This window comes from Episyrphus balteatus, chromosome 1 (assembly GCF_945859705.1).
Source record: "Episyrphus balteatus chromosome 1, idEpiBalt1.1, whole genome shotgun sequence".
In the NCBI taxonomy this organism is placed as follows: domain Eukaryota; kingdom Metazoa; phylum Arthropoda; class Insecta; order Diptera; family Syrphidae; genus Episyrphus; species Episyrphus balteatus.
The window spans coordinates 147,249,534-147,264,567 of NC_079134.1; the positions used below are offsets into that span (position 1 = coordinate 147,249,534).

Here is a 15,034-nt window from a genome sequence, read left to right on the forward strand (position 1 = left end):
ACCCCAAACAACACCTAACAAATAAACCACAGCCATAGCATTCAAGATGACCAAAAGACAATTGAAGACGCAAGAATCCTTATTGCAAATAAGGTTCCTGATGATTCCGATCCATTTCCCAACCCACATTTATATGTACATAATATAATATGATATTTATAAGTCTATGTGTGTGTGTGTGTTTGTGTTCTATTCTAAGTATTACCAAAATTGATGGCTATCTATACTCTCAAGATGCCACTTCAAGATTTCCAAAACGAATCCCAGAAATATACTCAACAAACGACCAAACCCCAATATTGTATCTGTATACTTGATATCCTCGTATAAGGTACTTTCTGCTTGGCTCTTTAGGGGTTCATATATATGATGAAATCGATTACTGTGGGGGTAGATAACTATAGGTACAGTAGAGGGTTGAATTTGAATGGATCTTTGAATGATTGTTGGAGAGGGTTTCGGTTAGGTTCCGCAAACCTAAGTAAATGTTTCAAGTGAATTCTATCATTTCAGTATATTTGTGTGTGTATCTACATTAGGGTGGGCCAAACAAAAAATCGAAATTTTTTTTTTTTTAATATATCTACATACCAAAATATGAACTCTTTATATTTTACATTTCCCTTTTTACATCAAGCTTCTACTAAAAAAAATATTTTTTTTATAAATCATCTTTTTAGCAATTTTCCTTACATATTCTTGTAGGAAATTAAACGCTCTACAAAAAAGGCCTTGTACACTTTTTTCATTTATCTAACCGTTTAATAGATATTTGAGGTCCAAAAATCGTGAAAATCTTAAAAAAATCGTTTTTTGTTCTTAATTTTGTAACAAATTTAAAAATTATAATAATCAAACGTGCAAGACATATTCTTGTAGGAAACAGATTGCTCCACAAAATAGTTTATTTTATTTTTTCATTAATCTAACCATTTAAAATATATTCGAGGTCAAAGTTAAAAAAAAAATAGCTATAAAAACAATTTTTTACTTTTCAAAATTTTCTAATTTACTGAAAATTCATTATTATCAAGTTAGAAAAATGTATTCTTATAGGGGCTTGAACGTTCTAGAAAGAAGTCCTTGGAATCAAATTGATTGCTTTAACCGTTTAGAAGATATTCGTATCTAAATCAATGTCAGCTGATTTTAATAGTATTCATTGCGATTCAGATACGAATATTTCCAAACGGTTTAAGCAATCAATTTAATGTCAAGGAGTTTTTTGTAGAACGTTTAAGCCCCTACACGAATTTGAAAATAATGAATTTTCAGTGAACTGAAAAATTTTTAAAAGTAAAAAATGTTTTTATAATTTTTTTTTAACTTTGACCTCGAATATCTTTAGAATGGTTTAATAAATGAAAAAAGTTAATAAGACCTTTTTTGTGGAAAAATTTAATTCCTACAAGAATATGTCTTGTGCGTTTGATTATTATAATTTTTCAATTTGTTACAAAATTAAGAACAAAAAACGATTTTTTTTAAGATTTTCTCGATTTTTGGACCTCAAATATCTATTAAACGGTTAGATAAACGAAAAAAATGTACAAGGCCTTTTTTGTAGAGCGTTGAATTTCCTACAAGAATATGTAAAAAAAATTGTTAAAAAGTATGTTAGTAAAAAAATATTTTTTTTTAGTAGAAGCTTGATGTAAAAATGGAAAATTGCGAAGCGGAGGACCTCTTCATTAATATAAAGAGCTCATATTTGGTGTCTATTAATATATTTTTCGGAGGACAAAATAAAAAAAAAAAAATAATTTCGATTTTTTTGACCCACCCTAATCTACATATCTTATAAACACACACAGATAGAAATAAATATGTGTATGCAATGAAATTGAGTTTGTTATAAATTCTTATTTAATCTGTTTGCCATACGTTGAGAGTCAGTCTTGGAGCCAAAAGGACGAAGAATGTGTGTGTCCTTCTCTCTAATGCTGATATGCTGACTTAGCAAAGAAAATTGGTTGTGTTGCCCTAGGATCAAGTTGAAATCATATTTTAACGATTTCTAGCAAATAAGAGAGAGAGACTTCGTCTAAGGTATCACTTCACTTGGAATAGGTATATATTTGACTCGAACATCGAAAGGACCTAATATCTCTCTTCACTTCAGAAATAAAGTGACCAAACGAAGAAGTCTCTTTTACTATATTCATTAATTATGTATTCAAGTTTTTCTTCTTCTTCTTCTTTATCATATCCTCCTTCAAACAATTTTTTTCATGTCCTTGGTGTCAATTGTTGCAGTAGAAATATGTTAAGTGCAGATATTTTGTCGAAATTGTTCTCAGGCAATAATGTGGTTGTCATTTTCCGTAGAAAAGAAGAGAAGAGAAAACTAGACAGAAACAGAACTAGAAATAGAAACAGAATCATAGATGAAAGGTTTTTGTTCCTTGTCAGAGAGAGAGAGAGGAGAGAGAGGAGAGAATTGTGATTCAATTTTATTGCATATTAGAAATTGTAGGCTTGGCAGGATATATTTTTTTTTTTTCTATTTTATACAGATACTAGAAAATTCAGGATTTTGGAGAATATTTTGGCTTTGGAAAAGTGCTTACTATATTGAAGTTTTTCTAAGAAATTTCTATAAATAATGTAGATCAGGAATTATGGAAACAAGATTTTAAGGCATAACACTGTTTAAACTGTACTTTTCCGAAGCTGATATATGCTACATTCATGTATTGTCTTTTGGATTCAAATACTAGGAAATTAAAATTTGTTTAATTTTGAAGAAGACTGAAATTGAGTGTAATATTGAATTAGAAATTTCTAAGAATTTTAAAGCTTTCAAATTGCAGTCTGATAAGATTTTTGAACAATTACTTACAGAGGTTTTCTATTTAGAGAGGTTTTCCATTTAGTTTATTTAATTCTTCTGGGAAAAATCATCCTACGCACTTTTGGTTTTTTAGGTCATTAGTTTCGACTTGAATATGGGTTCATACCTAAATAAATTGTTATCTTTACAAATGCATGTTTTAAATTGATATAGGTATACTTTGCCAAGATTATATTTGGGGGATGGTGTATTCGAGAAGATACATGTGTGCTTTTCACACGTGGTAGAAGACCTAAAAACATAGTTTTTGTAGAAAAAATGTTATAATTTTTTGAAGCCAATTGTATTAAAAAAAAGAGTGTGTGTACACATGTACACGCGACTGAAGTTATACTTCTCATTCAGTATTATGTAAATGAATTTCATTTGATATTTTTAATTTCTATTATTAAGTAATTAATCCACACTTAGTTTTTTTTACATTTTTATCAAGTGAACAATAAATTAATTCTTTCATCATCCTTGCGTCCATGTAGTTTTCAATTTATTCTGTGAAATTTACTCATGTTGTGCGGTTCAGAACGTACGGTATATGGTTAACGAAAGTAAATAAATTGCGCATAAAATGTGCGATATGGTAATTTTATGAGAATTGTGTGTGCTTCAGCACTAGTAGTAGCAATATGGAACTTGCAGGGTTGCTACAAAGCTCAAAAGTTAGCTGAGCTCAGCTCACAGCTCAGCTCATTTGAGCTATGTACCATAGCTCAGCTCATTTGAGCTGAGCTGAGCTGAAAGTGAGCTGAGCTGTCGGTGAGCTGAGCTGTTGGGTGAGCTAAGGTAAAGTGAGCTGAGCTGAGCTGTGATGGGTGAGAGGATACATTGATTTTTATTTGGAAAGTATAATGAAATATGAAGATTTTTTAAACTTTTATAAAACACCATAACTTAAGATGTTTGGTTCTAGTTATTAATGGAATTATTTTAACACATGGATGTATTTATAAATAAAACATAATTTTTCGTGATCTTTTCTCTTGGTTTTTTTAATAGTAAATCACAACAAAAACATTACTGTTGAGCCAAGGAGCCAAGTTCTCCTATGTTGAAATTATGCTGGCACAAAAAGTACTGAGATGTAAAAGTGTACCAAGTTCTAAAGTTTGGGTTCAAATTCGTATCAATAAAATTTTGATTGTTCTCTTGACAATTTTTCTTTTAATAACCGATTTTTAAAGTTATTTCAAAAATTGCCAAGTAAACAATCAAAATTTTATTGATACGAATTTGAACCCAAACTTTAGAACTTGGTACACTTTTACATCTCAGTACTTTTTGTGCCAGCATAATTTCAACATAGGAGAACTTGGCTCCTTGGCTCAACAGTAATGTTTTTGTTGTGATTTCACTACTTTTTGCAAGGTATGGTAGAATTGAAAATCTCTATATTTGATGAAAATTCAGTGAAAATGGGCGGTTGCCACGCCCCCTGGCTGAAATTCTCAAACTTTAAATTTTTTCCTTTGTATAAACTACCATCTCTACCATTCTACCAAATTTCAAGATTCTACGATAATCAGAAATGCTCTATTATATTTAATGAAAATTCAGCGGAAATGGGCGGTTGCCACTCCCCCTGGCTGAAATTCTCAAATTTTAAATTTTTTCCTTTGTATAAACTACCATCTCTACCATTCTACAAAATTTCAAGATTCTACGATAATCAGAAGTGCTTTATTATATTTAATGAAAATTCAGCGGAAATGGGCGGATGCCACGCCCCCTGGCTGAAATTCTCAAATTTTAAATTTTTTCCTTTGTAAAAACTACCAGCTCTACCATTCTACCAAATTTTGAAATTTGAAAATCTCTATATTTGATGAAAATTCAGTGAAAATGGGCGGTTGCCACGCCCCCTGGCTGAAATTCTCAAACTTTAAATTTTTTCCTTTGTATAAACTACCATCTCTACCATTCTACCAAATTTCAAGATTCTACGATAATCAGAAATGCTCTATTATATTTAATGAAAATTCAGCGGAAATGGGCGGTTGCCACTCCCCCTGGCTGAAATTCTCAAATTTTAAATTTTTTCCTTTGTATAAACTACCATCTCTACCATTCTACAAAATTTCAAGATTCTACGATAATCAGAAGTGCTTTATTATATTTAATGAAAATTCAGCGGAAATGGGCGGATGCCACGCCCCCTGGCTGAAATTCTCAAATTTTAAATTTTTTCCTTTGTAAAAACTACCAGCTCTACCATTCTACCAAATTTCAAGATTCTACGATAATCAGAAGTGCTCTATAATATTTGATGATAATTCAGCGGAAATGGGCGGATGCCACGCCCCCTGAATTGAAAATCTCAAATTTTCGATTTTTCCCTTTGTATACACCACAAGCCCTACCACCGTGTAAAATTTCAAGTTTCTACGTTAACGGGAAGTTCTCCATAATTTTGATGATCTGTCAGTGAGTGAGTGAGTGAGTCAGTCAGTCAGTTACGGTTATTGCGATTTTTGAAGCCCTATATCTCAGAAACTACTCATCGTAAAAGGCTTAAATTTTGTGAGGAGTTTGGTTTTGACAAGCTCAATAAATGTAGCGAGTTTGAAATTTCTAGCATCTTTGGTGTGGAAGTTAGAGGGGGGTCGAAAATGGCCTGAGTTGTTTCCTGTAAATAAGGGTGTAGTGCCAAAGTTGCTAGAGAACTTGGCTGGGCACTACCGTGCCCCTTGATATATTTCTATTTTTTTAGTAAAATATTTCTTTTTTTATCATAAACAAAAATTCCGGTACAATCCGGTTTTTCGACTTTTTTCAAAATTCCGAGAAAATCGCGTTCGAAAATTGGGGTAAATTTTTTTTTTTCCGAAAAATCCCCGAATCTTTGAACGCTCCTGGAAGCTAAACCGCTTGAGAGCAATTTTGTGTGATGAAATTATCAGTGATGCCAAATGATAGCTTGTGTCATGGGCCTACGTCTTGCACATTGTCAGATTTTTAAAAAATCGCCTTCCATGTTAAACCGCCACATCATGCCTATTTTTTCAGGATCGTGCCTATTTTTTTTTTTACTTTTAAGTTCTCCCAGTTTGAGAACGCGTGGACCTACAGGGATGGGAGTTGTATCCAAATGTAAGTTAGAGTACCCGCTACCTTTTGGCATCAAACAAATTTTTTTCATTTTCTTCAAAATTCCGCTATATAGGCGTTCGAACGCTTTGATCTAGAGACAGCTACCGGATAGTGGTATAATCCGGTTTTTCGATTTTTTCAAAATTCCGAGAAAATCGCCTTTGAAAGTTGGGGTAAATTTTTTTTTTCGAGAAATCCCCGAATCTCTGAACGCTCCTAGAAGCTTAACCGCTTGAGAGCAATTTTTGGGAGTGATGCCAAATGATAGCTTATGTCATGGGCCTACGCTTTGCACATTGTCAGATTTTTAAAAAATCGCCTTCCATGTTAAACCGCCACATCATGCCTATTTTTTCAGAATCGTGCCTACTTTTTTTTACATTTAAGTTCTCCCGGTTTGAGAACGCGTGGACCTACAGGGATGAGAGTTGTACCCAAATGTAAGTTAGAGTCCCCGCTACCTTTTGGCATCAAACATTTTTTTTTTTTCATTTTCTTCAAAATTCCGAGATATAGGCGCTCACTTTCAGCTCAGTTCACTTTTAGCTCAGCTCAAATGAGCTGAGCTATGGTACCTAGCTCAAAAGTGAGCTGTGAGCTGAGCTGAAATGTGAGCTTTTTGCAACCCTGGCAACTTGCCACATGGAAATTACCACATGCAACTTACCACGTGCAACTTGCCACATGCAACTTGCCACATGAAACATGTAACTTGCAACGTGTTGTGTGTTTTATGTTTGCCGTACTGCGGCGTACTGCATTTTTAAATACTAAAGTACTGCCTACTGTAAAGGTGAAACGACAGCCCTGCTACCAAGGGTGATCGCGTCATAATCCCTTTGACATTCTTGTCAAAAAGTAAATTTTCATACTCACCTTCCCATAAGAAGTATAACTTCAAAAAATATGGCGTATACGTAATTTTTTTTTGTAACTAAGGGGCCAAATATCAAAGGGACCCCAACATTAAGTCTTACCCCGGGGCCCCGGCGACTCAACGTACGCCACTGCTTCCTCCACTGGTGGATGGTCATCGGCAACAAGTGTTTTGATGTATTTTTCAAGTTTTTCAATTTAAGATTGTGTAGAACATGTACCTACTGTTATATGTGATCTATACATTTTACCGTTATCTCAAAATTGTCAATACGAAATTGATTAAAATTGATTAAAAGTTCAAATATAGTCCTGTCTATTCTATCTACAGTACAAATTTAATTAATTTATCTGTTAAAGAAGTGAAAAAACTTGGCGTAAAAAAAACTTGTTTTCCCGTTATTCCGTCAAAATCATTCAAGAGCTCCACATGCATAGGCATAACCATGGGTCTATGTGTCCAATAAGTTTGAGATTTTTTTAACGCTTCCAAAAATAGGTAAAAAACCACCCAAAAATACCTCTAAAAAAAGTAGGTGTTTTTCAAAAGTTCATATACCAAAACAAAGAGCTTCAGAAAAAAATGCGTATAAGACACCTAATTTTTTTTCATTATCTTTCGAATTGCATCTTTTAAATTTAAAAAAAATTTGCATCTTTTTTTATTAAAAAAAAAATACCCATACCTAGACCTACCTAAAATTATCACTTTGTCAAAAGTCGACCACATGTTTTAGTTTTAAAAAAATTGTTCATAACTTATAGTTTTTGAAATTTTTTAGAATACCTTTTTTAACCTTTCAAAAAAGTTATCTATTGAAAGTATGTAGCCCTGCCTGATTCCATTTTGAGAATCTTCTTCTATGACACTATTGTATTTGGATCCATCATTATTAGGGTGGGTCAAAAAAATCGAAATTCTTTTTTTTTCATTTGGTACTCCGAAAAATCGATTGCTAGACACCTCTAGAATATACACACCAAATATGAGTTCTTTATATTAAGGGGAAGGTCCTCCGCTTTGCAATTTTCCATTTTTACATCAAGCTTCTACTAAAAAAAATAATTTTTTTATTAATTGACTTTTTAGCAAAATTCTTTTCAGATTCTTGTAGGAAATTGAACGCTCTACAAAAAAGGCCTTATACACTTTTTTCGTTTATATAACCGTTGAATAGATATTTGAGGTCCAAAAATCGAAAAAATCTTTAAAAATTCGTTTTTTGTTCTTAATTTTGTAACAAATTGAAAAATTATAAAAATCAAACGCGCAAGACATATTCTTGTTGGAAATTGATTGCTTCACAAAAAAGGTCTTGTTAACTTTTTTTTATTAATCTAACCATTTGAAAGATATTCGAGGTCAAAGTTAAAAAAAATTATAAAAACATTTTTTACATTTCAAAATTTTCTAATTCACTGAAAATCCATTATTTTTAAATTAGCAAGATATATTCTTGTAGGGGCTTAAACGTTCTACAAAAAATTTCATGGAATCGAATTGATTGCTTTAATGGTTTAGAAGATATTCGTATCCAAACCAATGCCCACTGATTTCAATAGTTTTCTTATGACCCGTATGCATTGCGATTCGGATACGAATATCTTCTAAACGGTTAAAGCAATCAATTTGATTCCAAGGAGTTTTTTATAGAACGTTTAAGCCCCCACAAGAATATATCTTGCTAATTTAAAAATAATGGATTTTCAGTGAATTAGAAAATTTTGAAATGTAAAAAATGTTTTTATAATTTTTTTTAACTTTGACCTCGAATATCTTTCAAATGGTTAGATTAATAAAAAAAAGTTAACAAGACCTTTTTTGTGAAGCAATCAATTTCCAACAAGAATATGTCTTGTGCGTTAGATTTTTATAATTTTTCAATTTGTTACAAAATTAAGAACAAAAAACGAATTTTTAAAGATTTTTTCGATTTTTGGACCTCAAATATCTATTCAACGGTTAGATAAACGAAAAAAGTGTATAAGGCCTTTTTTGTAGAGCGTTCAATTTCCTACAAGAATCTGAAAAGAAATTTGCTAAAAAGTCAATTAATAAAAAAAATATTTTTTTTAGTAGAAGCTTGATGTAAAAATGGAAAATTGCAAAGCGGAGGACCTTCCCCTTAATATAAAGAGCTCATATTTGGTGTGTATATTCTAGAGGTGTCTAGCAATCGATTTTTCGGAGTACCAAATCAAAAAAAAAAATCGATTTTTTTGACCCACCCTAATCATTATGTTGCTTTTTACCGACTTCCAAAAACGAGGAGGTATTCAATTCATCTGTATATTTTGTGTTTGTTACCTCATAACTTTGGAATAAGTGAACCAATTTTGATAATTCTTTTTGTATTGGAAAGCTGGTGCCCGCAGTGTGGTCTCATTTCAATTTCGTCCAGTTATTGCTATAGAAACAATTAGCAAAACTATAAAACCCACTTTTGATCTATGGAAGTCGGTTTTTTTTTGTAAAAATGATTATATTATACCAATACCTAAGCGTTAAGCCAAATGCACTCCCTATATTAACGCTGTCAAAAGGCATCTCGAAATTGATGAAGAGCCGGGGAAGTGGCTACCTATATTTATTCTTCTTGTTTAGCATCAAGTGTGGCTTGTATTATTTTTGCAACTGCACAGGCAAAGCACAAATTCCTTCTAGTTTCCCAAGTTTCTTTAGAAAGAAAAGCATTTTTATTAACCTTGTTAGCCAAAATAAAAATTAAAAATATAACTTTTGGTAGCTTTGGACTTTTTTGATTCATAAAAAATTAGCTTGTGAAGTTTTGAATCCCTCTGAATTCATGACCGATATCACCGCCCGGGTTGAGAAACTTGGAAAGGGACGTAGTACAAATAAACACGTTGAGGGATTAAAACAATTATGTATAATTTTAGTTAATCAGCACTGGATTTATAAAATGAATATTTCCTTCTTTTAAAATCATTAAAATCTCGAAAGACACGTTTTCTTTTATTTTGAATACTAATACGACTTTTCTACTTAATAATTCAGTACACCTAAATTGTTTGCATATTAAATCCATTACAAACTGTTATTTTGAACCAAATACAAAAAAAAAAACAGAAAATCATAAATAAATCTGAAAAAATTAATTTCGAAATGTGTATAATAAAACCGTGTTGTTTTATATTCATATTTTTCAAAAATAAATTAATTGCGAAGTTTTGATGCTCTTTGAATATCTGAGTTCTCATTAAAGTGATCCATCTTAGCATTTTTCGTTCACATCCAAACAACATCCTCTCTGAAAGAAGTGTTATAGAAGACAAAAATGCGCACAGGAGCACATCCAAATACACATCGGTTTTCGTTGTATTTTTCCCGAAGCATATAACTACTACACGAGCCCAGGTAAGAATACAAAACTCTTCCAAAACCCATCCTTCCAAAATGTCATTCTCGTAAATCCTAATGTTAATAAATGTATGGAAATTCAATTCAATTTCTCCCGAAATATGCAAATAAATTATTCAAAAACTGAACTCCAAAGCCAACGGGTGAATGGTTGAGAAATGAGTATTGGCAAAGTTGGTTGGAACTACAACTGGTGAGGTCGAATCGTATTGTATAAGCAAGAAAGAGAGATGAACAATATTGTTGGAAAAAGGAGTCTGAACTACACTCGTGTATAAAACAAAAATCAAACAGCCCTGTGCTGGATATTTTGAAAGCAGATTTCCATCATAATACTATGCAACTTGCGGAGAGAGGTCTTACAGAAACATCAACCCTCCCTCCCCACAGTTATAACAGCTTCTACTTTTCCCCCAAATCTGATTCAAAAGCTAAAAACATGAATATTTGATGACGAACACCGAGGACTGAGGACGACCGAGTATTATAAGGACTCACTACAACTATACTGGCTGTTATGGGTGCATCATCACTACTTACCTGACATTCATACATGCCATGATCCCTCCTCTGAACAAACTTTATTTGCAGGGTCCACGTATTGGAGCCCGGCGCATGGAGTATTGCAAATCTCTCGTCGTTTGTGTAAAGTTGAGCTCCTGATGATAATATATGCCAATCTCTCCTTCGAATCCAGGATATTTGATTCTGCAACAAAAAAAAAAAATATAGATACAAAAGCCATGAGATAAAGATATGAGATTAAAAAGTCAGCAATTTCAAGTTGTAGTTTTTTTTTTTTTTTTTTAATACAGATAGATAGATATGTGATGTTACATTGAAAAAGAATAGAAGAACGATAGAGGAGAGGGGGACATGACTGACCTACGGGTATGTACAGTACAGGATATTGCTAAAAAGTTGATATTGCAAAAGAAAAAAAAAAGAAAAATGTTGCATTCTAGAAACAAACTTAATAAAGTGACACAAAGCGATACAAGAAATTCACTTTAGAATTTGCTTTTGTATGGATATTTGATCGGGTCGTAAGGAATTTACTGGCATAGCTAGAACTCGAAGAAGTTATTAAAAATAGAACTAAATAACTGAAGCAAATATCCTTTAGATACAATTGAATAAATTAGTATAAGAATTTTTTATTTTTATTCATCAATCACATCAATTGTAAAAGTGGGAGTCAATAAAGCGAAGAGATTTTTTCGAGGTGCATATACATTAGGGTGGACCAAAAAAAATCATTTTTTCATTATTTTAACTTGCTCTACCGATAACTTGTTTTCTCACAAAATAATGGTACCCTAATTTTTTCAGAATTTTTCGACGATGTTCAAGGGTTGCGTGCACCCCTTTTATAAAAAAAATAAGCTCTTTTAGTTTTTATTTTTTTTAAAGCTTAAATCATTTTTTAATCAAAAAGCTGTTTGAGTAAAAAGTATTGAGTTTCAATAGATCTACTTACTTCAATTTTTCTTTTTTCAAAAAAAAATATTTTTGACTGATTCCCAGGCGTTAGAAGTCGAAATTACTTATAAATGCTGGGAAAAAAGCCTTAAAACTATGTTTTACTCTTTTTTATAACGGTTAAAATTATTTTTATCGTATTCCTCATCAAATTTACTATAAAAACCGTGCTTTTATATTGCTCAATTCTTCTTAAATTGATAAAAGTAAAATAATTTTTAAAAAAGATCGTACCAAAACAAGTGAAGGAAAATTGGGGGAGGGTACTATATCTTGGGCGCCGAGATTTGATAACGGTATTTTGTAGAGGAGTTAAATACGATCATTTTTTACTATGGGAGAGGTGGTCTATCTGGCTCCGTTTAGGCGAGAATGGCAATTTTCTAAAAAATGACTTTAAATAGTAAAAAAAATATTGAAAAACAATATCAACACTTACAGTTATGAATGATACCTTTTTCAAAAGCTAGAACTGTACATTTCATTCTAATTTTGAAGTGTAGTTATTTCAATCAATTGTTTTTGAAATAATCGATTTAAAAGTAAAAAATTGTAAAAAAACGTTTAAAAAAACACATTAAATACCTACTATTTTTGTCAAGATTGTGGATTACAATACAAAAAATGGCTGATAAAATAAAGTGTCACAATTGATTCCTTATCAAATACTGAAGTTCATATGTTTGAATGCTTCCTAGTTTTTGAGAAAATTGAAAAATAAAAAAAATTATTTTCTCAGACCAACTCGAGATCGTACTTCTGGTTCCACGAAATTTTATTTTGAAAACTATCCATATATTTTAATGATGTTGTTGATTCAGCGCCTTATAATATTGAATATTGGATATGTTTTTTGATGGTGGCAAAAATATCGAAAACAGCCATAAAAATTATAATCTGATAAAAAATAATTTTTTTTATTTTTCAATTTTCTCAAAAACTAGGAAGCATTCAAACATATGAACTTCAGTATTTGATAAGGAATCAATTGTGACACTTTATTTTATCAGCCATTTTTTGTATTGTAATCCACAATCTTGACAAAAATAGTAGGTATTTAATGTGTTTTTTTAAACGTTTTTTTACAATTTTTTACTTTTAAATCGATTATTTCAAAAACAATTGATTGAAATAACTACACTTCAAAATTAGAATGAAATGTACAGTTCTAGCTTTTGAAAAAGGTATCATTCATAACTGTAAGTGTTGCCATTGTTTTTCAATATTTTTTTTATTATTTAAAGTCATTTTTTAGAAAATTGCCATTCCCGCCTAAACGGAGCCAGATAGACCACCTCTCCCATAGTAAAAAATGATCGTATTTAACTCCTCTACAAAATACCGTTATCAAATCTCGGCGCCCAAGATATAGTACCCTCCCCCAATTTTCCTTCACTTGTTTTGGTACGATCTTTTTTAAAAATTATTTTACTTTTATCAATTTAAGAAGAATTGAGCAATATAAAAGCACGGTTTTTATAGTAAATTTGATGAGGAATACGATAAAAATAATTTTAACCGTTATAAAAAAGAGTAAAACATAGTTTTAAGGCTTTTTTCCCAGCATTTATCAGTAATTTCGACTTCTAACGCCTGGGAATCAGTCAAAAATATTTTTTTTTGAAAAAAGAAAAATTGAAGTAAGTAGATCTATTGAAACTCAATACTTTTTACTCAAACAGCTTTTTGATTAAAAAATGATTTAAGCTTTAAAAAAAATAAAAACTAAAAGAGCTTATTTTTTTTATAAAAGGGGTGCGCGCAACCCTTAAACATCGTCGAAAAATTCTGAAAAAATTAGGGTAGCATTATTTTGTGTCGAGAAAACAAGTTATCGGTAGAGCAAGTTAAATGAAAAAATGATTTTTTTGGTCCACCCTAATATACATTATACAATCCATATTAGGTTCAAAAGATCCAATGTAGGATTCATAAGTTTATAGTAAACGTATAATAATGACATTTCATGTTATAGAGCAGAAACCCTTAATTCGATTTTGATTTTTTTTTAATTAATATTTACGTTTTTAGGTTTCTTGTTTTAATAATATAATATAATGAATGTTTTTCCAAACAACCAGACCAATTACATTTTTTTTTTGCATACAAAATCTACTAAACAAAAATTTTGAGATTTTTTAGAAAATGTTTCAATTTAAAAAAAAAATATAAATAAAATTTAAATGTCTTTGAAATTTGGACCTTAAGAGCAAATGATGAATTCCAATTATTAAGTCGTTGCAATACTAAAAAATTTATTGTTCTTTAAATGTGAAATATTTTTTTTTTATTCTAGTAATTAATTTTTGCAAATCCATTTGTAAAGTTTTAATTTTCGATTTATTTCAAAAATACATTTTTGGAAACTGAAAAACGTTTGCATTTTTTTATGTGACTAATATTTCTTTTTGATAAAAACTATTTTTTTTTACAATTTTAATTTTTTTTTTTCTTTCTAACAAAATAATTAAAACGACACAAATCATTTGATTATAAGTTTTTGGAATTTTAAAACAAATTTTATAAATTATTGATCATTTATTTCTTTTTTTTATTTCTTAATTACCTAATGAATAAAAAAAAAAAACTTAAATGTTTCAACAACTTTTAACATAAGAGTATGTACTTGCAACTCAATTGTTTATCTTACTTTAATGTTAGAACATAGTATTTATTTTCTCTGCGGTAATTCGTTGCTGAAATATTGATAAAACAAGACAAAACAATTCTTATTCAATGTTAGATTTCACCTTTACAATTGGTTTAATAATAAATTTACGAAAACATAAGTTTAAGCTAAATTGTTTTTGTATTTTAATAAATAAGCTTATTTAATTTTTTTTTTTGAAAAAAAACTATTTTCGACCAATTTGGAACCTAGTCCGTTTTTAAAATTGGTCATTCAATTCAGGGGCGGATCCAGGATTTTTTTCTGGGGGGGGGGCACAAGGGACGGATTGGCAAAAAAAAAAACAGCAATAACAGTTAGAAATAAAGTGAAGTACCATACGACTGACTAAGAAGCAGAAAATTTTAACGACCCACAGTGGTCTAAAACCTGGCCAAAAATATTTAAGCACATTTCCCACATCAAATAGGTACCAAATGACCAAAAAGTTATTCGGAAGGAAAAATTTTCATTTTTTTGTTACAGTAAAAGCCACTTAAGTGCTAACCCTCTTACTCCTGGATTAGCCGGAAGAAAAAAAATATGAAAAATCAGAAAATGCACGTACAATTCTGTGCTATATTAAAGTTAGTAATCTATTCTTTGTTTAATTTTTTGACTTAAGTTGTTTCATCAAATAGTTTTTGAGAAATTAAGTTTTAAAGATGAAATTTTGAAAAAAAATAAT

General features: G+C 30.7%; 1 protein-coding gene across 3 annotated transcripts in view; it reads right to left on the bottom strand.

The window, feature by feature from the left end:
* The window catches only part of LOC129906291 (zwei Ig domain protein zig-8), a 415,386-nt gene that overhangs the window by 31,922 nt on the left and 368,430 nt on the right, over positions 1-15,034 (bottom strand). For all 3 annotated transcript variants that reach the window (XM_055981989.1, XM_055981986.1, XM_055981985.1), the window contains one exon: positions 10,737-10,904. In XM_055981989.1, the coding sequence (XP_055837964.1) occupies positions 10,737-10,904 (168 nt within the window). The remainder of the gene's footprint in view (positions 1-10,736; positions 10,905-15,034) is intronic.